At 39.1% G+C, this 25,418-nt stretch overlaps 1 protein-coding gene across 5 annotated transcripts in view; it reads right to left on the bottom strand.

The window, feature by feature from the left end:
- Positions 1–25,418, bottom strand: part of KIZ (kizuna centrosomal protein) — a 164,543-nt gene that overhangs the window by 88,660 nt on the left and 50,465 nt on the right. For 4 of the 5 annotated variants that reach the window (XM_024559484.4, XM_024559483.4, XM_024559486.4 and 1 more), the window contains one exon: positions 16,700–16,804. The exons of the other annotated variant lie outside the window; for it this stretch is intronic. In XM_024559484.4, coding sequence (XP_024415252.2) covers positions 16,700–16,804 — 105 coding nt within the window. The remainder of the gene's footprint in view (positions 1–16,699; positions 16,805–25,418) is intronic. 5 annotated transcript variants of the gene reach the window in all.

Here is a 25,418-nt window from a genome sequence, read left to right as displayed (position 1 = left end):
AGCATCTAAGGCAGCAAAGAGCTCGAAGGTGGTGTGTGAGTTGCCCCTAATTGGTGCACCTCAAGGACAGCGCAACTGGTGGACTTAAGGTGTAGCCTGGGCGCAGAAGGGCACTGAGGACCTGGCAGTGAACTGTGAAACTGGGCTGGAGGCTGGGCGAAGAGTGCGCTCAGGAAGGGAGAAAAGTGAAATCAATCCCTCCTCAGCTTGCTGCAGCCAGGAAGACCAGAGAACTGGCTTGGCGGTTTAAAGCCAGAAGAAGGCTTAAAAAAATTTTTTTTTTATTCCTTCTTCCTTCCTTCTTTTTTTTTCTTTTAATTCCCACAAGTGAGACAATAAAACCTGGAGCTGTGAAAAGACCAGAGTTAGACCCAAAGAGTGGGCATCCCAACAACTGAGACAGTGAGACTATTTTACTTTGCTATTCCAGAGAACTTGCAAGTTATTGTATATTTGTATTATTATTTTTCATTATTATTACATCTTTTATTTTATTAGTATTTTTGCATTTTTCTTCTTTCTGTTAGGCTTCTTCACTGTTAAATTGCATTGTTTGACTGGTTTCCCTTGTTCTCTCTTTCATAGGGTATTTTTAATTAACTGTCTTTCATTTCACTTGTGTTCCATTAGCATACTAATCTAGGACCTATACTCCCTATTCTAGTTCTCCAGATCACATGGATTCTGTCATATGATTGTTGCTCCATTACTACTGTAAATAATAGCTGTTCCATACATTTGTAAATACGACACAGAACTCCTCCCAGATCTCAGCCCACTTCACTGTTACCTGAACTTTATTACTGGTGTGGTAAACTCTATTCTCTCACACATTACACCTATTTTCTACCCTTTACTCTCACTTTACCTCATAATCTGACCTCCCACAAACACTGTTTTCTACATCCAACTCACAATCATTCCTCCTGCAACAAGAGCGTCATCTTCTTTCCACCCTTTCTAAAAAGTGGCTAGGTGGGTGAATTATCATGATTAACACTATACATATCCGAAGGATCTCCTATCTCTTCTCTAGGGGTTGGTACTTTACATATCATATAATACACTCCAGCTCTCTTAAACCATTTTGCCATCCCCCTCCAAATGATCACAAAAAAGAGTAGGTGGGAGCTGTAAACACCAGTATACTTGCTTTAAGAGGAAACCCACTAACAAAGGAACCACTAACAGAAAACAACGGAAGAAGGTGAAGGAGGGAGTGGAAGCCATACTAACCTCAATCCAGGACTGATCTGGAAATACAACTAAATGGTGGAGAAATTACCCAGAACAAACAACTAAACAAGAACGAGAGAGAAGCCTCAAAACCTCATACACACATAAGAATCAGCTTCAACACAACCTGTCCACACCTGCACAAAGGAATACAAGACGTGGTGGACAGAGTCACCCTCAATTAATAGGCTGAAGGGAAGGACCCAACAAGGAAAGACCAAACAACAATCAAAACCCAATTATATCCAGAGAGCCAACATAAACACCATCCCAAGAGCAGCAAGCTCAGGAGATCAAGGCAACTGCACCACTGAATCTCAGAGGTCTTCTACCATAGAAGTTCACACCATAAACCCAGGAGGTCAGAACAGATTCATTCAAGAAACACAGACTAACAAGAAGAGTATCACAAACAATGGGAAGACAAAGAAACAATCCCGAAATGAAAGGAAAGGAGGAAGCCTCAGAAAGAATGCTAAATGAAATAGAGGCAAGTCTACCATTAGATATTGAATTTAAAGCAATGGTTATCAGAAAGCTCGATGGACTCACAGAAAATTACCAAAAATTACAGGGAAAGTACAATGAACTCACTGCAAACATGAAAAAGGAAATAGAAACTATCAACAAGCACCAAGAGGAAATGAAGAACACAATTTCTGAACTGAAGAACACAGTAGAAGGAATCAAAATCAGGGTAGATGAAGCAGAGGATCATATCAGCGAGCTGGAAGACAAGGTAGAAAAAACCCCCACTGAATGAGAAAAAGAAAAACAACTCAAAAAGATTGAAGAGGTGTTAAAGGACCTGCAGGACAACATGAAACATAATAATATCCATATAATAGGGACTCCAAAAGGAGAAGAAGAAGAGCAAGGGAGACAAAACCTGTTTGAAAAAGTAATGATGGAAAACTTCCCTAATTTGATGAGTGAAAGTAAAAAATTCTAGGAAACACAAAGAGTCCCAATCAAGAGAAACTCAAAAAGGCCCATGTCAATACACACCACAATTAAAATGACAAATTTCCAAGACAAAGAGAGAATCTTAAAGGTAGAAAGGGAGAAACAGGAAGTAACATACAAGGGAATCTCAGATATTTCACGCAGCACAATTTTCACTGACATGTCCCCTAGAGCAAGGACATGAAGGAAAGAATAAACAAATGGGATCTCATCAAAATAAAAAGCTTCTGCATGGCTAAAGAAAACAGCAGCATTAAAGTGAAAGGAGAATCATGTGTATGGTAAAACATATTTGCCAATGACACCTCAGACAAGGGTTTGATCTCCAAAATATATAAAGAACTCACATGACTCCACTCTAAGAAGACAAGCAACCCAATTAGAAAATGGGCAAAGGACTTGAACAGACACTTCTCCAAGGAGGACATACAGAGGGTCCAGATACATATGAAAAGATGCTCAGTATCACTAGCTATCAGAGAGATGCAAATTAAAACCACAATGAGATACCATCTCACACCATCATAAACAAAGCAACATAAATTGCCATCATAAACAAAGCAACAAACAACAAGTGTTGGAGAGATTGTGGACAAAAGGGAACCCTAGTGCACTGTTGGTGGGAATGCAGACTGGTACAACCACTATGGAAAACAGTATGGAATTTCCTCAGAAAACTAAAAATGAAACTGCTGTTTGACCTGGCAATTCCACTGCTAGGATTATATCCTAAGAACCCTGAAATACCAATCCTAAGAACCTATGCACCCCAATGTTCATAGCAGCACAATTTACAATAGCCAAGTGCTGGAAGCAACCTAAGTGCCCATCAATAAATGAATGGATCAAAAAACTATGGTACATTGACACAATGGAATTCTATGCAGCAGAAAGAAAGAAGGAGCTCCTACCCTTTGCAACAGCATGGATGGAACTGGAGAGCATTATGCTAAGTGAAATAAGCCAGGTGATGAAAGACAAATACCATATAATCTCACCTTTAAAGGAACCTAATCAACAAAACGAACAAGCAAGCAAAATATAACAAAGACACTTAAATTGAGAACAGGCTGACAGTGTCCAGAGGGGAGCGGGGAGGGGATTAATAGGGGAAATGGGTGAAGGGTTTGCGGGAACAATTATAAAGGACACACAGACAATAATGGGGGGGGTGGAAACAGGAGAAGGAAGTGGGTGTTGGGGAGGCATGGGGGGAAATGGCAGAAAACTACTTGAACAAAAATAATTTTTTAAAATTAAACAAATATATAAACAAACAAATAAGCAAAAAAAAAAAAAAACCCCTTACGAGGCTGCTTAGGCAACAATTCATTATGAAAATTGGTAAGTAAAAGGGTAGAATCATGCATTCATCCTGCCTTTGTGGTTAAATACAAAAACAAAACCAAAAAAAACGCATTTCAGAGTTACCAAGATGTTTATGGGACAAGACCTTCCAACTAATAAACAATGAATTAGAAAACTCACCATTCTGAAAGTGCAAATTAATCAAGGCATCTAGGAAATTACCATAATTTTGTGATTGCATAACAATAAACTTTATATTAGAGGAATCAGTCTGCCAATGCTTGAATCCATGCATGCATTATTCTTAGCACCGCTACCCGGATGACCAGACATCATGTGCTGCCCAAGGAAGTGTGATAAAATGTACAAGCACTAACCTATGATGTTAGGTTGCCAAAATAACAGACGTGTAATGACTTCATGTATTAGATTAAATCACCAGCCTGCAGATAGTATCATTTGGATCCTGATTTAAACAAAGAAAATCTAAAAAGAGTTTTTTGAGATAATCAAGGCAAACTGATAAGGATATGTATTAGATAAAGAATTTTGTTACCCTGGCTGGGTGACTCATTAGCTTGAGGCATTGTCCCTGTACACCAAAAATTGTGGGTCTGATTCCTGATCAGAGCACACACCTAGGTTGTGGGTTTGGTTCTCGGTTGGGGTGCATACATGAGGCAACATATTGATGTCTCTCCCTCTTCCTTCCTTTCTCTCTAAAAATCAATAAACATAGCCTCAATGAGGATTTTTATTTTTTATTTTTTAACATTTTTTTTATTGTTGTTCAATTACAGTTGTCTGCATTTTCTCCCCACCCCTCCACTCCACCCCAGCCAAACCCACCTCCCTTCCCTACCTCCACCCTCCCCCTTGGTTTTGTCCATGTGTCCTTTATAGTAGTTCCTGAAAACCCCTCTCTCCCTACTATTCCCTCCCCACTCCCCTTTGGCTATTGTTAGATTGCTCTTAACTTCAATGTCTCTGGCTATATTTTCTTTGCTTTTTTCTTTTGTTGATTATGTTCCAGTTAGAGGTGAGATCATATGGTATTTGTCCCTTTGGTGAGGATTTTAAATAAACAAATACATACATATATACATACATACATAAGAAAAGAATGGTTAAACAGTAATGTATTAAATCTTTATATGTTAGAAATTATTTGTGAGTAAAATATATCACCTGTTTTAAATTACTTAAGAAAAAAAAGTGCGGGCAAGGAAAGATACTAAAACAAAACTAAAACAAAAAATACTGACAAGTGGTGATTTGGGTAGTGGGGACATGGGACTTCATTATACTGTTATATCTGCTTTTGTGAATATTAAACAAATTTCAAAATAAAAAGTTTTAAAAAGTATACTGATGTCTGCAATTTACTTGGAAGTGTATAAAAATAAGAAATTTATATTGATGGATGGGTGGATGGATGGAGAGACTAAATAAATACAGAGACTAATAAAATGTCAGAGGTAGAAACTAGGTGGTGGGTAGTAAGTCTAGGCACAATTCAGACTCTTCGTCAGTAAATCTTAATTGTTATAACCTTTGCCTGACCTACTAACTTCAGTTTTTCCCAAGACTTGAATGAAGTGTCACGTGTCATTAGAATCCCTGAACTTATTTTAAAAACTTCCCAGAATGATTGTAAAGTTTCTGGCTGGTTTGGTAGAAGCCCCTTCAGCAACTTGGCTCTCTTGGTTCTTGCCAGACCTCATGAATATCATAATACCACCCAATTCCTTTGTTCTGATTCTATGTAAATAGACCTATATTTGCATTTATATTTTGTTTCACAATAGATTTCTCTACTGGGAAAATGTACTCACAGACCCCCAGCAAATTTTAGTCCATTCAGTTAGTATTTTTCTCATACTGTGTCAATCAACCATGTTTCTGACCAGAAAGCATATTTAGTTGGGTTGAATTAAAGTTGAGAACAAGTGGAATTAGGATAAATTAGTTAAATTAGTTGGGACTAATTATCAGAGATCATCATGTCTGATGACTGTGCACATGACTTCTGCAGAGGCAAAGTCAAGGCAAGACCCTGGGTACTAATAACCTCACCAACTGTAACCATTATTTGGGTCCTGTCATGAAAAACTACCTAAGATTTTCTATAATTGTTATACAGATTTCACAAAAAGACAAAACCCATTAATTGATTTGCATGGAATCAAATAGCAAATAAGCTACTGAAGGAGGTACAACATCTAGAATTTTTGAACAGCTAAGCCAACACTTAAAGCATAAAACCAGGCTTTCATGCAAATTTATTTCAGGACAGCCTGTGCAAGAAGTTCAAGAGCCACGGCTGTCCTTGCATGGAATTTTTCCCATGGTTCTCCATAAACACTTCAAATCAAAAAATTTGTACAAGTGGTACAAAGGATTTAAAGGACTTTTAATTTTTTTTGTTTACTTTACATTGGAAAATCTATAACATCAATGCCTCACAGAAAGAAACCAAAGTTTGATGTCAACTATATTATATTGTACTCTAATTAAAATTAATAAAATAATAGGCTTTAAATAGTCTACAATTAATTTCATATACTTGGAATGGCTTCCAATCAGAAAATTGCAATTTAAACAAGTATTAGCAGAATTTTCCAACTACAACTGATCTACAATAGATTGGTAATTTGACCAGTTTTAACGCACACAAAGTAATAAAGACCCTGAATTTGATTCCAAAAATAAGCAGAATAAAATAAAGAAGTTTTTACATACTATACTTCATACAATATAAAGCTCACTCAATTTTTTTCATCATGAGTTTAAGAGCAAAATCAGGCAATTATATCTGCAAGTAGGCACTAACAGAGACAACTGCACCTGGAAAAAAAAATGGGTAGTCTCATTAGGATCTTGATAAAAGATAAAACTACTTATTAAGTAACCATTTTAAAGTTAAAATGTTTTCCTGAAAGCAAAAAACAAAATTTTTATCAATTACTCCAAATAACATGAATCATATCTTAATAATACATAATTGTTTAAAATGATGACTTGGTATTCCATCTAATAAGAGTATGAAGATCTTTGAACACAATCCTTGATATATGAAAAATCAATAATAATGATAGGAATGTTTTTTTCTTTTTTAAGATGCTTCATTTTGTGAGAAGGAATTCAGAAACCTTCACACTATCTTACAGGGGTGTCCAGCCCACAGCCTGTCAGCTGCAGTTGGTCCAGGATGCCTATGAATGCCGCCCAACACAAGACCTTTTTTTTTGCACATCAGTTTTCATTAGTGTTTGTGTATTTAATGTGTGGCCCAAGACAACTCTTCTTCCAGTATGGTCCAAAGACAACAAAAGGTTGGACATTCCTGTTAGAATATGCTACGGGGCAGATACCCCATTTTACAGATGAGATTAAAGAGACAGATATAAACTACCATGGTTTGGTCAGGAGCACAAGCAGGACTGCTGAAACATTCAGTACAGCTCTTTTCAATAGGCTTTTAGGAATTCATAACCTATTAGAGCCTTCCTACTCTGCCTGGCTGACATGAGAGTCATTAACAGTTAAGGAACAAAAGTAGATTGTTCTTTCCAAATCTGTGTTTCTGGAATGGTTTATGAAGTTAACCAGTAGACTGACTCAGTCCAGGGGACATTGCAAAGCAGACAGGAATATTTCACTTAGGGGAATGCCCACCGGTAATCCTGGGGGTTGAGGGGCACATGGGGTGCCTAAATGAAGAACATGGGGAAGCGTGATGCCATGATTAAAATCCATTAGAAAGAATCTGTAAAGACCTGACTGCTCGTTTATCAAAGGTCATATAAACCACTTGGCACTTACTCTAAGAAGTGAGTAAACTAATGATTCACTGTGCATTAATCAGCATCCTCAGTCACACATAGGACAATTCTAATTGTAACAGAACAAAATAATGACAATGGTAAACATTCCTGACTTTTTAAAAAACTTTTATTTCTTATTTATTTTTTTAAGATTTTATTTATTTATTTTTAGAGACACAGGAAAGGAAAGAGAAAGAGAAGGAAAGAAACATCAGTGTGTGGTTGCCTCTCATGCACCCCCTACTGGGGACCTGGCCTACAACCCAGGCATGTGCCTTGACTGGGAATTGAACTGGTGACCCTTTGCTTCACAGTCTGGTGCACAATCCACTGAGCTGCACCAGCCAGAGCAACATTCCTGACTTTTTTTTATCTGGCTTTAAAAAATGATTCTGATATAGAAACCATTTTGAAGGCTGCAGGTATTAATTTTAAAATTTGCTTGGTCATAAACTAGAATCATTTCTTATGGAAGGCTGATTTATCCATAACTGTAGATCAATAGTCATATAAAATGTAACCTTTCATAATGGAAATCAAAGCTCTATTATATATGTTGAGAAACTATAACAAACGTTAGTCTAGTAGATGTAGATATCATATCTTACCACCCACAATCACAGTTTGGCATCCCACATTAAGAGAGTCACACAATGAATCATTTAGTCTAACAAGTCAGTTTGCTCAGAGAATTATAAATGCATATACACTTTCTATGCCACATATCACAACTGTGGTTTATGCAAAATAGTATATCTACAGATATAAAAAGCAGTGAGAAAGAAACAGGTGCCTGGTTAAAGAGCCTTATAACACACAATCACTAAATACCCTACAGAGTGCAGAGACTCCTTTCAAGACAGCTTATTCCATCACCTAGTAAAGGAGTATTTTTTTTCACATGATAAAAACATGAAAGAGGATTCCCTTGTGTTGTCCTTTACTCCTTTTGATTGAAAAGTTACTGACCAGGAAGGTCATTTCCAGTATTTTCTATAGTTTGGAGATTGCTAGTATAAATGTAGAAAGTAGTGTAAACACATTCAGGACTTGGAATCTCATCTTATGATCTGTGAAATGAAACTATATGATTGGCCAAGTTGTGTGTGTGTGTGTGTGTGTGTGTGTGTGTCAAGTCCTTTTAGAGACCATTATCTGACTTGTCCTTACTCCTTAATGGGATCCAATATACACTAGACTTATGCTAGTATCAACTCAAGAAAATCATGTTATCCTTCCAATTTATATCATTATCATAAAACAATTAACATGGCACATTAAAGGTAGGTAAAAATAACATTGGATGTAAAATAACTAGACCCAAATCCTTTCTCACTCTCTCAGTCAAAAGAGGTCTTTTCAGATTGGCTTTCATAGACATTCATCTGCTGACCACACTTGAGTAACAATTTGCTTTTTATTAATAAATGGTAAGAATATATTTTAGTAAGAGGAAATATAGTCAGTCCCCAAAATAAAAATTAGGGTTAAGTAAGTGGTAACATTTATGGAATATGAATTAAGTACCTACCAGGTGCCAGCACTGACCAAACCCATTACACATATTACACATTTATATGAACTCAATGCCACAAAGTTTCTGAAGCCATAGGAGGAAAGAAACTCAGACAAGAATCATGATTCACATATGCCAACTACCCTGTAAATAATTAAACTTCTCTCTCTTGTCCCAGCTTTATGGCCATTTAAGACACATCCTCTGAGTCATGGCTCTCAAACTTGAGGGATTAGAGTTCCTTAAAGACTCATTGAAACTCAGATGGCTGGGCCCCACTGCCAGATTCCTATTTTTTAAAAAGATTATATTTATTTATTTTTAGACAGAGGGAGAGGATTGGAGAAAGAGAGGGAAATAAACACCAATGTGCAGTTGCCTCTCATGAGCCCCCTCCTGGGAACCTGACCCACAACCCAGCCATATGCCCTGATTGGGAATTGAATTGGTCATCCTTTGGTTTGCAGGCCAGTGCTCAATCCACTGAGCTACACCAGCCAGGATCAGATTCCTATTTCTGTGAGTCCTGGATACAATGCCTGAGAAGGTGTGTTTTTCTTCCCAGGTTTTATTTACATTGCTGGTATAGGTACCATACTTGTAGATTGTAGACCCATATCTTTTAGATCATGAGTTTGTATCACTAACATGACACTGAAAATTTAGAAACCAATCTGAGGTTTGGAACTGCCAAGTACATCCTTCTAGGTAGTGGCTATTCTGGGATATATGTTGGGTTGTTCTCCAAGGTATGTTAATATAACATACCCAACAAAAGCTATCCATGCTCTCTCCTGTCAAGTAAACCCTTAAAACGTTGCAATAAGGAGTTTTGCCAGCAAGGGGGCAGAGGAGTGAGTGGAAGCCACACTAACCCCCTCCCAGGAGCAATCTGGAATTACAACTAAATTGTGAAGAAATTACCCAGAACAAACAACTGAACAATAGCGAGAGAGAAGCCTTATAACCTCGGGCAGACAGAAAAATCACCTTCAGCACAACCTGTCTGGTAAGGACTGGGGTGGAGACTTGAGAGGGCTGGCTAGGTGCCCACAGGCAGCAATGCCAGAGGGATAATTAAGTGGCAGGTTGGATCCCCCTGGGAAGAATGGGGTCTAAACCATAAGCTAGGATCCCCAGCCTAGAACACCAGAGCTCAAAAAGTACACAGCTAACAACCAGAGGCAAAAAGTGGAAGGCTTGCTCTGTGTCAGAGATGGACACCTGGAGATGCAAAGTGCCATTTAAAGGGCCAATGCACAAATTTTCATTTGCTGTCACTTACCTGGGGTTCCAGCAAAGGCAGGAGCAGAGTCAGCTGAAGATGCCTGAGAAGAGCTAGAGATGGTAGCGTTGGGGAGAGAGCAGAAACAGTAGCCTCAGGGATCCCAGTGCTGAGACATCCCCCAAACAGCAGCAACCATTGTGCTCAGGCACACCACTCCTTTCTGAGTGGCAGCAGCCTGAGAGGAAACAAAAGCCCCACCAACAAGAGAGACTCTGCCTTGCTGCTCTGTGTGGCTTAAGCCTGACTGCTGAGTGCAGAGTGACCAGATTAACAACTGAAGGAGACATTCACAGACATAGATCTCTGGCAAAGGGGGAGCAGAGTGGACTAGAGATGCTTGAGGAGACACTGGGGATGGAGGCTTGGGGGGGAGAACTGAGTGAGTGGCCACTGGGATCCCGGTGCTGAGTTGTCACCCATACTGCAGCAGCCATCATGTTCAGGCAGACCACTCCCCTCCAAGCAGCAGCCTGAGGGGAAACAATAGCCCCAACCCCAGGAGGGATTCTGCCCCACCCACTGGGGCTGAAGCTGGACAGCTGATTGCAAAGTGACTACATTAACAACTGAAGGAGACAATCATAAACAACATACCTCTGGCAGTCACAAGCAGGCTGCCTAAAATCAGACAGGGTAAACATCTGACATCATGAAAGGCAAATCCAGAAAGAAAAAACAGTGGTAAGTACCAGAGACTACCAAGACGAAATCCACTATGGTTTTCTCCATGATTAATGATATTTTCTTTCCTGCATAGCTTTTTAACATTCATTTCTTGTCCAGTAAGTTTGTGCATATTAAGTCACCAGAATTTATACTATAGTTTATTTCTCTCCTTTCTTATAATAGTCTTAATCTCTTTACACTCTGATTAATACTGGTTCATTAGCTGTTGATACTGAGATTGCAGGGGGGAGATATTTTTGCAGATGTGGGTTTGTTCCCTGGGCTTTGTGGTTTTGTTCTGGCAGCACCTACACAACAGCATACAAGAGGTGGTGGGTAGAGTAACCCTCAGTCAACCAGTAGGAGGGAAGTACCCATCAAAGAACTACCCAACAACAATCAAAACCCAATTATATCCAGAGAGCCAACATAAACAGCATCCCAAGGGCAGCAAGTTCAGGAGATCAAGAAGACTGTGCCACTGAATCTCACAGATCTTCTACCATAGAAGTTCACACCACAAACTCAGGGAGTCAGAACAGATCAATTTAAGAAGCAGAGGCTAACAAGAAGAGTCTCATAAACAATAGAAGACAAAGAAACAAACCACAAATGAAAGGAAAGGAGGAAGCCTCAGAAAGAATGATAAATGAAAGAGGCAAGTCAACTATCAGATATTGAGTTCAAAGCAATGGTTATCAGGAAGCTCAATGAGCTCACAGGGAATTACCAAAAACTACAGGGAAACTACAATGAACTTACTGTAAACTATATCAACATGAAAAAGGAAGTAGAAACTATCAACAAGGGCCAAGAGGAAATGAAGAATATAATTTCTTAACTGAACAACACAGTAGAGGGAATCAAAAGCAGGGTAGAGAAGCAGAGGATCACATCAGCAAGCTGGAGGACAAGGTAGAAAAAAACTCACAGAACAAGAAAAGAAAAAGACTCAAAAAGAATGAAGAGGTGTTGAAGGACCTGCAGGACAGCATGAAACGTAATAATATCCGTATAATAGGGATAACAGAAGGAGAAGACGAAAAGCAAGGGAGAGAAAACCTGTTTGAAAAATTAATGATGGAAAACACCCCTAAATTTGTAAGAGAAAAAGTCACACAAATCCAGGAAACACAAAGAGTCCCAATCAAGAGGAACCCAAAGAGGTCCACTACAAGACACATGATAATTAAAATGGCAAAATTCCAGGACAAAGAGAGGATCTTAAAGGCAGCAAGGGGGGAAACAGGAAGTAACACGCAAGGGAGCCCCAATAAGACTTGCAACTGACTTCTCAATGGAAATGCTCCAAGCCAGAAGGGAATGACAAGAAATATTCCAAGTAATGAAAAACAAAGGCAAAGACTACTCTATCCAGCAAGGCTCTCAATTGAAATATAAGGCAAAATAAGTACTTTCCCAGAAGTAGGCTCAAAGAATACATGTCCACCAAACCAGCACTGCAAGAGATGCTGAAGGAACTTCTTTAAGAAAAGGAAGAAAAAGAGTGAGAGAGAGAGAGAGGAACAGAGGTATGGAGGAAGTAAAATGGCAATGAATAAGTACCTATCAATAATAACCTTAAATTTAAATGGATTAAGGGCTCTAGTCAAAAGACATAGAGTAGCTGAATGCATGAGAAATCATGACCCACACATATGCTGCCTATAGGAGACCCACCTAGGAACAAAAGAACTACAAAGACTGAAAGTGAAGAGTTGGAAAAAAATACCCCAAGCAAATGGACAGGAAAAATGAGCCAAGGTAACAATACTCATATTAAACAAAGTAGATTTCAAACAAGGGCCATAAAAAAAGAGCCAAAGGACACTTCGTAATCCTCAAGGGAAGAATCAATCAAGAAGTCATAAACATTATAAACATATATGCACCCAACATAGGAGCTCCCAAGTATATAAGCAAATCTTGGAGGACATCAAAAAAGATATTGACAGAAACACAATTATACTAAGGGATTTTAATTGCCCACTGTCAAAAATGGATATATGTTCCAAACAAAATATCAACAAAGATATTGTGGAATTGAACAATGTCCTAGATCAAATGGACTTAACTGATATATAGAACCTTTCATCGTAAAGAAGCAAAATACATATTCTTTTCAAATGCGCATGGAACATTTTCAAAAATAGATCACATGATAGGACATAAAACGAGCCTGAACACATTTAAGAAAACTGAAATCATAGAAAGCATCTTCTCTGACCACAAGGGAATGACACTAGAAACCAACCTCAAGGAAAAAACACAAAAACACTGAAACTCATGGGGATTGAATAGCATGATATTAAACAATGAATGACTCAAGAATGAGATCAAGGAAGAAATCAAAAAGTTTCTGGAAACAAATGAAAATTAAGTCACAACAACCCCAAACTTATGGGACACAGCGAAGGCAGTCCTGAGAGGCAATTTCATAGCTATACCGGCTTACCTAAAAAAAAAATTAGAAACATTTCAAATAAACGATCTAACCCTACACCTACAAGAACTTGAGGAACAACAACAAAGACAGCCCAATCAAGTAGAAGGAAGGAAATAACCAAGATCAGAACAGAATTAAATGACATAGAGACTAAAAGCACAATTCTAAGGATCCATAAATCCACGAGCTTGTTCTTTGAAAAGATAAACAAAATCCACAAGACTTTAAGCAGACTCATCAAGAAAAAAAGAGAGAGGACCCAAATAAACACAATGAGAAATGAAAGAGGAGGGATTACAACTGATACCACAGAAATACAAAGGACTGTAAGAAATCACTACAAAGAACCATAACCGGGCAATTTGAAAACCAAGGTGAAATGGATGAATTTCTAGAAAAACATAATCTCCCAATACTGAATGAAGAAGAAGCAGAAAGCCTGAACAGATCAATACCAGCTGACGAAATTAAAGCAGTAATCAAAAACTCCCAGCACACAAAAGCCCTGGATTGGACAGTTTCACAGGAGAATTTTACAAAGCATTTAAGGAAGAGCTAACCCCCATTCTTCACAGACTATTCCAAAAAATCCAAGAAGACAGAAGACTCCCAAATTCTTTTGATGAGGCCAGCATCATCCTAATTCTAAAACCAGATAAAGACATAACAAAAAAGAAAACTTCAGGCCAATATCACTGATGAACATAGATGCTAAAATCCTCAACAAAATATTGGCAAACTGCATCCAGCATTACATTAAAAAGATCATACACCATGATCAAGTGGAATTTACCCCAGGGATGCAAGGATGGTACAATATTCGCAAATTAATAAACATAATACATCATGTAAAAAAAAGACAAAAACCACATGATCATATCAACAGATGTGGAAAAAGCATTTGATAAGGTACAGCACCCATTTCTGATAAAATCCCTCAGCAAAGTGGGAATAGAGGGAGCATTCCTCAACATAATAAAGGCCATATATGAGAGACCTACAGCCAACATCATACTCAATGGGCAAAAACTAAAATCTTTCCCACTGAGATCAGGAACAAGACAAGGATGTCTGCTTTCATCACTTCTATTCAACATGGTTTTGGAGATCCTAGCCACAGCAATCAGACAAGAAACAGAAATAAAAGGTATCCAAACTGGAAAGGAGGAAACAAAACTGTCACTGTTTGCAGATGACATGATAGTGTACACAGAAAATCCTATAGACTCCAGCAAAAAACTACTCAACCTAATAAGTGAATTTGGCGAAACAGTGGGATACAAAGTCAATACTCAGAAATCGAAGGCATCTTTGTCACCAACAATGAAATATCAGAAACAGAAAACAGGAAAAACATCCCATTTGATATAACAACAACAAAAATAAAGTACCTAGGAATAAACCTGACTAATCAGGTAAAAGACCTGTACTCAGAAAACTACACAACACTGAAGAAAGAAATTAAGGAAGACACCAACAAATGGAAGCATGTACCATGCTCATGGATTGGAAGAATTAACATCATCAAAATGGCCATATACCAAAAGCAGTTTACAGATTCAATGCAATCCCTATTAAAGTACCTATGACATAATTCACAGATATAGATGAAGCATTTCAAAAATTTATATGGAACCATAAATGACCATGAATAGCCATAGCAGTTCTGAGAAAGAAGAACAAAGTAGGAGGGATCACAATAGCTGATATTAAATTGTATTACAAGGTCACTCTAATCAAAAGAGCCTGGTATTGGCATCACAACAGACACATAGGTCAATGGAACTGAATATAGATCCCAGATATAATCCCATGTCTCTATGGTCAATTAATATTTGACAAAGTGGGCAGAAACAGAAAATGAAATAAAAATAGCCTCTTCAACAAATGATGTTGGGAGATCTGGATGGCTACATTCAAAAAAATGAAACTTGAACACCAACTTACACCATACACAAAAATAAATTCAATGTGGATAAAAGAGTTAAATATAATTCATGATACCATAAAAGTCCTAGAGGAGAACATAGGCAGGAAAATCTTATACATTCCATGCAGCACTATTTTCACTGATATGTCCCCTAGAGCAAGGGACATAGAGGAAAGAATAAACAAATGGGATCTCATCAAAATAAAGAGCTTCTGCACAGCAAAAGATATTAGCATTAAAATGAAAAGAGAATCAAATGTATAGGAAAACATATTTGCCAATGATACCTCAGACAAAGGTCTGATCTCCAAAATATATACAGAACTCACACAACTCCACTCCAGGAAGACAAACAACCCAATTAGAAAATGGGCAAAGGACTTGAACAGACACTTCTCCAAGGAGAACATACAGAGGGTCCAGAGACATATGAAAAGATGCTCAGAATCGCTAGCCATCAGAGAGATGCAAATTAAAACTATAATGAGCTAGCACCTCACACTGGTGAGAATGGCCATCATAACCAAAGCAACAAACAACAAGTGTTGGAGAGGTTGTGGACAAAATGGGACCCCTAGTGCACTGTTGGTGGGATTGCAGACTGGTGCAACCACTATGGAAAACTATGGCATTGCTTCAGAAAACTAAAAATGGAACTGCATTTTGACCTGCAATTTCACCGCTGGGATTATATCCTAAGAACCCTGAAACACCAATCCTAAGAACCCTGAAACACCAATCCTAAGAACCTATGCACCCCAATGTTCATAGCAGCACAATTTACAATAGCCAAGTGCTGGAAGCAACCTAACTGCCCACGAGTAAATGAATGGATCAAAAAACTATGGTACATTTACGCAACGGAATTCTATGCTACAGAAAGAAAGAAGGAGCTCCTACCCTTTGGGACAGCATGGGTGGAACTGGAGAGAGATATGCTAAGTGAAATAAGCCAGGCGGTGAAAGACAAATACCATATGATCTCACCTATAAGTGGAACATACTCAACAAAACAAACATGCAAGCAAAGTATAATCAGAGACATTAAAATTAAGAACAAACTGGCAGTAATCAGAGGGAGGTGGGAGGGGATAATGAGGGGAAAAGGGGAAATCGTTTTCAGGAATATGTATAAAGGTTACATGGACAAAGTCAAAGGGGGGTAGGATCAAGAATGAGAAGTGGGGATGGCTGGGGTGGTGGATAGTGGGGGGAAAATGGAGACAAGTATACTTGAACAACAGTAAGAAATGTGGAAAAAAATAAAACTAAATAAAAAGCCACCCCCCCCAAATCTTTGCAGTAACGAGGGACTGAATCAATATATCTTATTTACAATTAGAAACAAATACAAAGTTCACAAAAAAGTTAAACCAATGACTACAAGTTTCTACCCTTTTGCTGATCGTGTGGACTAGTGTTTTGCAACTCCACGACCCTCTTCTTGGAAGCATCTGGGAACCTGAACGGCCACCCTACCACTGCAGTAACTTCACAACAGTAATACTTGACTTGCTTTTCATCACTGCCACCCCCAGGCGAGAGTCTCAGTAGCTGGTGAAGGACAGCTGGTCCGCAGTCTTCAAGGTCTTCTTTCAGAATGTCACTATGATTATAGAGCCTATAAAATAAAACAGGTGCTGCATGAGCTGTTTATTTAAGCACAGACAGCCAGCTTCTAGAATCTATGGTGGTTCTTTGTGGTTTATTGAAATATATCTGTAATATAATCTAGTCATAAAAATGCAGCAACTAGACTGTCTCTTTACAAACATATAAAATGGGGCAGTTTGAAAAATTTGTTTGTGTATATGTGGCAGTTTTAAACACATCAGAGCAAGTAACTTTTAACCCTTTGAAGACTTTAATGATGTTCAAATCTACAGCTATGGAATCTCATTCCATATTCCACCTAACTAATAGGAATGGTAGATAATCTAAGAGGAGAAAAGACTAATTTTATATTGTCAATCATAACAAAGTTAGAGCTCCACAACTCATATGACATTTACTTAAATTGTCACTGCTAAGAAATTGAAAACTGCTGATTGAAGTATAGGTTACATCCTCTATTTCTGAATGCAGAAAAATTATTATTATTTCTCCATTTACATCCTATTGTAATAATACTTTCTTTATTCTTAGTAAGAACAGGAAAGCATAGAAAGAGGATTTAGCCTTCATTATTTATTTTCAGTCTACTGTGGGACTTGTAGAGTCTAAGCGTTTGGCCACTGTTTTAGGTTTGGTTTGTCATGGTATTATAGTACCTTCCAAACAGATTAGTTGTTACTTCCTTTAAAAAAATGTCTTTTGGGGAAAGAATGATTCTAAAAAGTTATGGGAGAAAATATTAAAGACAAAAACAGTATTTTATCTTTTAAGGTGGTGATCACACATGTAGTTGGGAATATTCAACGCATACCCCTAAAAGAAAGTGAAACAGTTTATAGAACAATATGGCTATGTGACTGATATCACAAAGATGAAAGAGAGGTGCTCTGTCCATCTACTGGAGGGTGACTGGCAAAAGTAGGCTGAAGCCCACCCCCGCTCTGAAGCAGACTTTTACTGTGGACAGGAAATAAAGTGGGCCCCATGGATGCAGGCCCCGTTCTAAACTCTGGGCCACCCTGTCAGTTCTCTAGCTCCTTGATAAACCCTAAGTCCTTATTTAAACTCTAATCCTGGGTTCTCAGTGCCTTTAGGCCAGTGCCTTAGTTGGGGCCTTCCTTCACTCTGAGCTCTGCTACCCTAAACCTTCCAGGCTCCTGGCCTATGTGACTTCCAGTACTTGTAAATACATTTTTCTTAGGCAAAACCTGGGACCTAATTCTTTCTGGAAGGCTTTATCTTGCCACCATTCAATTCACAGAAAAACAGCCTACCCTTAAGAAGAAAAAGATAAGCCCACCGAATGTGAGCCAATTTCAGAGCAGTAAAGGAGAAGATGTAATCATAGGGAACACAATAAGGAATTGTGACGGGGTAGAGAGACAGAGAGCTCCCTGGAGTCACAGAGGCTTGACTAAGGAGGAGGAGTTTGGGAAGGCATGATTTAGACAGAAGGGGAGATAATTCAAGCTAAGGAGCAGCAAAGACAAAGGTGACGGAAAATGCACTACAGGCTGGACTTTCAGGTTTCATTTTCTCTAGGGGACAACGGTCTCAAAATGGTATGGTAATCACTGATGATAAATAGTAATGTGTTTGCTTACATAATTAACAAAATATAATGCTACCTTTAAAAAGTTTTACAAAATACATTTAGTACATTTTAATGATAGTGAAGAATCAGAAGTGCTATAGTTGGTCACATCCAGAACAAAGATTTAGGAAAAAAAAATTGTATTTTAAAAAGAGCAACAACAAAGGGGCATCACTTGTAGAGGTGGTCCATAAGCTATAAGTGTGTTATTTAAGATAAACCCATATACAAAAAGATGGGAAAGAGGCAAAGCAACTCCAGTGCAAACAAACTGGCCCCAAAACTCCACTTCCTCCACCCAGTTTGATCCTACCTTCCTTCCAAAACACAAGAAGGCTTTGATCTTTAAACTAACAACACATGGTCTGGATAGAAAAGTTTACTTTTAAAACTATCACTTTATCAAGTTCTAGTTCTGTTTTTTTACATTTAATTCTCAAGAAAATTTGTTGATTATATTTTACAATTCTCCTAAGACCCTACTTTATAAATTTAACCAGAAGTAACAGAATCCATTCATGTATGAAACACTAAAAAGACCTCAACTCTACAAAATATAACTAAGGAACCAGAGGGTACTGTTGTCAGTTGGAACTAATTCAGTTTGTATAGCTTACTGGTTATCCTGAAGCAATTTAGCACCTTCACCAATAAGGGAAAACCTTCAGTGACCTCCCACCCACAGGTACACAAATACAACGGAGAAGCAGAGAGGTCACTAGAAGCTCTACCTCTATAAAGATGTAAATTAAGATCTAAACAGTGTAAGAATTGGCTAGGGCTAATCCTTTTACAGAGGTGTAAATGGCTATTGAGAACTGAATTCCAGGCTGCTTTACAGACAAATTTCACACAAAAGCCAAGCCACCAACTCCAGGACTATTAATAGTTTCAGAGAGCCAGTGCAATTTGTTTGCTTTGATATCAAATTTCCTGACCATAAATCCAAACATGAAAATATAAATCACATAAGAATTAGTGCGTTGGGAAAATAAAATAGAAGTGACTATTTCAAATCTGACACCCGATGGTTGGAACAGCTGTATGTGCTGCCACAGTGAAGTTTGTATGCGGGGTTTTGTTTTCCACACAAAACAATTGTAGAAAGGACAAACACATACATAGTTAAACAGTATTTTTCTTTTAATGGGCAGTCTTACAAAACCTATGTTTTAGTGGCTACCTCAGTCCCCATTATGCAGCCCCTTGGGTGGTCCCTTACAGGGGGCCACTGGAAGGGAATACAATGCCAAAAAGAAGGGAAGTAGGAGACCTCAACACAAAGGCCAACAAAGCAGGGCGGTCTGCAGCAGGCTGCAGACCAAGGGTCAGCAAACAACGCTCCTTCTCTTTACCCAGGAAAGAAGGGCTCCTTCTTTTTACCTGGAAACAGTGTGGTTAAACTGACAGATTGAATTACGGGCTACATTTTGTAGGGTGCTGTCCATTTGTGTTATGGTCCTCTTTATCGTAGCAGAGGCTGCAAAAGCAAAATTCTTGCTTTTTCCCCTACTTTGGACCCCAAAACAGACCTCATCATTCTGTTCCATTTTAATTCTCAGAATTATCCCCCTCCCATACCACTTTGTTTGGTTTGTTTTGTTTTGTTTTCCTTAATGAGCAGCTGGAAGACCTTAGAGAATTTAACATACATGTTTTTCTCCACCCTCACACAGAGATAACCAGTCTAAACCCATAAGGAGTTTCAGTAGCCAAGAATTATTTGTGACAGCTGCAGACAGGCATTACCTTTCAAATATTTGATACATCAGGCCCTATATTTTGGAAAAGTTTAAAAAATACTATAAAAATACTACTTTTTTTTGGTTCATTAGATGTTATCATAATCAGTTTTATAGTTAAACCCTAGGAGGGTACTTCTGCCAAAAGGGCATCTGATAGTGTTAGGATAGAATTATATTTGCTAGGGCGTAATGACAAATGGAGGACCATTAAACAAAACATCAGATTTTTCCTGTGCTGTTACAGGTCTATCTCTATATGTATGTGTGCATATGTCTGTAAGAGGAAAGAGGGGGTTTAGATGAGGTAGCAAGGGTTACAGTATGTGAGGTGATCCAGGGACAAAGAAACCAGAGGGTACAAATGTTACCATAGATAGCTAGCTAATTATTAATAGGGAAGGAAGCAAAGGACATTGGACATTTTGAGCCTAATGGGCTGGGGAGCATAAGCCTGTTTGTTTCACCAGGAAGTTACAGCTTCATACACTCCAGGAGATTACAGCTTTACTGGGCCAATGATTAATAACCCTTGCTTCCCCCTTCAGTTACTGAATTCTTGGGGGGAGCAGGGAGAGGTAAGCACATGTACAGTAGAAGTCAAAATGATACATGACCATAGAGATCTGTAAGTCTAACTTGAGAAAGGGATCAATTATCTAGGGGGTGAACCCATCAGAAGCCCAAGAAGTTGATTTCATTAGTTTGAAAAAGCTCCTGGTCATTCCCAAGCTCAAGAAAATATAATCCCAGGGTAGAAAGAAGAGCTCTATCTTAGTTACCTGTGCTCATCTCATGTGCTCGTGCATTCTGTCTCCATAACCATGTGGCCCTAGCAGCCTGTGGCTGATGGCCATTTGCACACCCGAGGCAGGCCCCAGGAGGGAGCCTGGATACAGTGGCACAGCAACGGAGTGCAGTTGGGAGCACAGCCTAAACTAGCCGGATGGTGAGAAAGGCTGGACTGGATTAAGCTTTAATATGGCACATAAACTCTGGACACTGGCCTTTTTTTGGGCCTTGCTGAAGACACAGTGGACTTTTTCCATAGTGGGATGGACAGAGATGAGACACAGGGGCAGGCTTCCACCCGAAAAAATCTTGCCACACCACAATCATGCGTGGGTAAGTGAAATGCATTTCTCTCTATGTTGTGAGAGAGCTCCACTTCCACCAGCAACATGATGAGATGGTGGATGAGCTTAATGAGGGCTCAGGCAACGTTCAGACCTTGAAATAAATTAGTATTTCACTCCTCTAGGATAAATGAGTCTTAGAGGCCAATTAACTCTGATGAATGGGAATGGGGTTCAGCACTGTCACCCTCCACTAAAGGGGAGCTCAGACCAGTAAGGTAGATGTCTCCCTGCATCTGACTCAGTGTTCGGGGTCCACCTCCATGATGACAAGTTCACCTCTATGATGACAGTGAAATGGGAGTGGCAGCACCCAGGGAAGGCACCTATTGAAAAGGGACTGAACACTTGGCTATTAATGTTGGCATTCTGCTCTATGATTATGATATAAATCAAATACTACAGGACTGCTGAAAAGATAGTGTTAGCTTGCTCCTGGGCCTTTCAGAGGGTCAGTACTGTATTAAAAGGAAGAAGCTAACACTATTATTCAAATACTCATTTGCCTAAGAAGCTACTAAAAGAATGCCAAAGACAAAAAGAAGAAACAAGAAAGGAGATGATAACAAATCATCATTATGAATGAATAAATGGATTAACTGTAGAGGAAAGCCTGGGAGGATACAAGCAAGAAAACAATAAAAGCTAACTGGCCTTCCTGAGTAGACCCTGGAAACCAGGTAAAATGGCTTCTCTTGCTCATTTCTGAGTTCAAGGGATGTCACACAAGCACATTCCTAATTCTGGGTAGATACACTTTTCCTGAAGCAGGACAAGGTGGCTACTCATGTGCTGGGATGAAGAGATGAGGAAAAGACCCTTGAAACCCCTGGATATGTCCCTTGTTTTGCAATGGTGCTATACTCTGCCACATGAGACCCTCCTTTGCTTGGAGTAACCAATAGTTCCCTAGATATGGGCCATAGTGCGTTGTCTCCAAAGTCTTTGCTTACACTGCAGTATTCCCCTGAAATCTGAGGTGGCTAATCTTCAATCACTAATCACAGCTACCTGGTAATCTACTGCTGTGTAACAAGCTAAACCAAATTTAGTGATGCAAAACAACCAACAACTTTTTGTTATGCTCATGGTTTCTGTGGGCAGAAATCTGAACAGGAAACAATGCAGGTGGTTTATCTGTACTCCACAATGTCTGGGCCTTAACATGCACATGTAGGGGTGAGCTGGAATGTGGGGGACTGGAATTGTTTGGAGGTTTTTGCACTCACATCTCACAGGGGTTTGGGCTGGTCTGACTTCTGGCTCAGCTGGACCTACTGACTATACCACCAATCATGGCCTCTCCCTGAGGCTTGTTTGCTAATAGCTTTATTTTCTTGGTAACTGACCGTGCTCTAGCTTTTCCTATCTTATACTGATCTTAAACAACCAGGGCCTGATTCCCGGTCTCCTCTCCAACCTCTGAAAGCAAGGGTAAACTTGTTTCACTCAGAATTAACTATTTTTTTTTAAAAAAAAGATTTTATTTATTTGTAGAGTGAAGGCAAAGGAAGGAGAAAGAGAGGGAGAGAAACATCCATTGGTTGCCTCTCTCATGTGCCCTAACTGGGAACCTGGCCCACAACCCAGGAGTGTGCCATTGTAATAAGGTGTAGCCAAGGGGAACCCTAAATAGGGATTTGTAATGGGGTCCAGAACTCAGGGTGTCCAGGAAATATTAGTAATTATATACATATATATATGTATATATGTATGTGTGTGTGTGTGTGTGTATACATATACATACATATATATATATATGATGTCCTCACCCCCACAAGTCTGAGCTGGGCGATGGGACACATGGAGCAGGGCCATTGTCAGCTGTTTTGCATAGCAACAGTTTTGCAGCTAACCTCTGTCATGGTCATTTAACATATCTACAAGCTTTAACTGGTTTCATGGATATGTTAAATAGCTGTGGCCATACTTTGAGCCAGGGAGATGGGAGTGACTTCCACCCAGGATGTAACTGGGAGGCAACTCCCCCTGGTTACAGCACCTGCATGAGAGCTTGGAGATGACTGGCTCCATGCCATGGGACCATGCCTGCCCAGACTTACTATGGCAGCCCAGTAAAGCTGGACAAATACAGGAATGCTGGCAGGTGTAGCTGACTGTGGGAGGGGTCTGAAATGGTATGGCAGAGGGAGATTGGCCCTGGGATTTAAACCCATGCATGGCAGCCATGCCTGGTTGGGACAACGCAGCTTGGGCAGAGAAGAATTGGGGTCTTTTTGGGACCACGTGGCTTGGGCAGAGAAGAACCATGTGACTTCTATTTCTTTTTCTAAGATACAGTACCCCAGACTGGACAGAGGGGGAAGGAAGGACTGTGTGTTTGTGGGTATTCTAAAGGACTTTGGGATCTCATTGAAGACATTAAGTCATTACTCTTAAGTTTGTATAACTCTTTAAATAAATAATCCCTTTCCTTTTTACCAATCTCTGGCATTGAGAGACATCTTTCCCTGGTGGTGGGCAAGGTAAACCTAGTACGGGGTGGGGGAGACCCCCGGAACACAAGGGTGGGTCCATTTGGTAGTATATCATTCAGCCCCCAACCCTGGGGTCTGTTCTGTATCACCCTGACCTGGAATTGTAACAGTGACCTTTTGGTCCATAGGCCATCACTCAATCCACTGAGCCACACCAGCCTGGGCAGAATAAACTACTTTTCAGTCTAAGATTTGTATTAAAAAGAGGTCTAGTTTTGCTACATCCCCAGCAGAATTTGACCTAACTGTTGGTTCCCTCCTGACATGCTCTCACTGGCCTCCCTAATTTTTATTCTCCTTTGCCCTGTCCCCTTTTTGCCCTCTCCTCTCTCCTCCTCCCTTGCCTCCCCCTTCACCTCTTGTTTGGCTCCCAGAATGCTGGGGTAGGGTACCTTAATGCTCCACTGGGAGATGTCCCCAAAATCTTGTCATTTACTTAAATATCAAATGTCAAAAAAATTTAAGGTGATAGCTTTTCCTTCTTTCCTTCTTATCTTCCCAAATCTCTGAGAGAGAAAGAGAGAGAGAGAGAAAGACAGACAGACAGACAGAGAGCACATACAAACTAGGAGAGCAAACCAACAATTCATGTTTAATATCTATTACAAAGTTAGGGGAGAAATTACAAGTGGGCCAAACTAATGACAGCAACAGAACATGTTATAACTGCCATTGTGCAGGAGGAAGTGGAGGGACAGCAAAAGGACATGTGATGTTCCTGAGAAGGCAAGAACTTTCAAATCATCAAGGGAGTAGCGGTAGCAATTCTGGAAGGGGGACTGCAGGTCCATTTCAAGGGTGAGAACAAAGGAACTGTGGTACAGCAGAGGAGCAATCCAGGCCCTACGACTCCAGAAACTTATCAGTGTCCTTTCAGCAGAGAGTTCCACACTGAGGAGAAACTATTGGCAGTGAACTCTAAATTGGGCTGAAGACAATAAGGGCAGAAGAATGTTTCTACTTAAAGTAGTGGATGCAAGGGGAGAGAGAGAAAAAATTGAAAAGAAGAAAACTACCCTAGTAATAGATTTAAAAGATAAAAGGCAAACCAAATTAGAAATGACTTTGCCAAGGCCATGCATTTCATGATTAAAACTGAAAAGAGTTAAATGATATCTGGTTTCCTAGGTCTTCAGAAAGAAAGAAGAAGACAAGTGAAAGTGATTATGAGGGAGAAGGGAGGAAGAGACATTAAGCAGACTTCAGGATGGTGATGTATATTTCTTCAGTGGGTGGGGGTTATTGAGTGTATTAACTGTACTAATTAACTGAGCAGTGTACACTCATGATTTTTTCACTTTTCTGTACATATGCTATATACTTCAATAATAAAATTTATTTTAAAAACTACGTATGATAAGAATTTCAGCTTCTTGTAATGACATCCTACATAATGCAGGTCCATCCTTACACTAAAAAGTGTGTGTGTGTGTGTGTGTATGTATAGTATACATATATAATATGTATACAATATATTATATATAGTATATATTTATATATATAATTATATATATAAATTATATATGTAACATATATTACAGCATATATATATTGGTAGCATAGACAGATAAGGTAGTGAAGAATTTCAGGATAAAAATCTAGATAAAAAAAGGAATTTCTGAGAAATAAGTGTAACATTTTGGGCAAGTTT

This window comes from Desmodus rotundus, chromosome 6 (assembly GCF_022682495.2).
Source record: "Desmodus rotundus isolate HL8 chromosome 6, HLdesRot8A.1, whole genome shotgun sequence".
Classification (NCBI taxonomy): Eukaryota; Metazoa; Chordata; class Mammalia; order Chiroptera; family Phyllostomidae; genus Desmodus; species Desmodus rotundus.
Note: the sequence above shows the minus strand (reverse complement) of the source record. Positions and strands in the feature narration are given on the sequence as shown.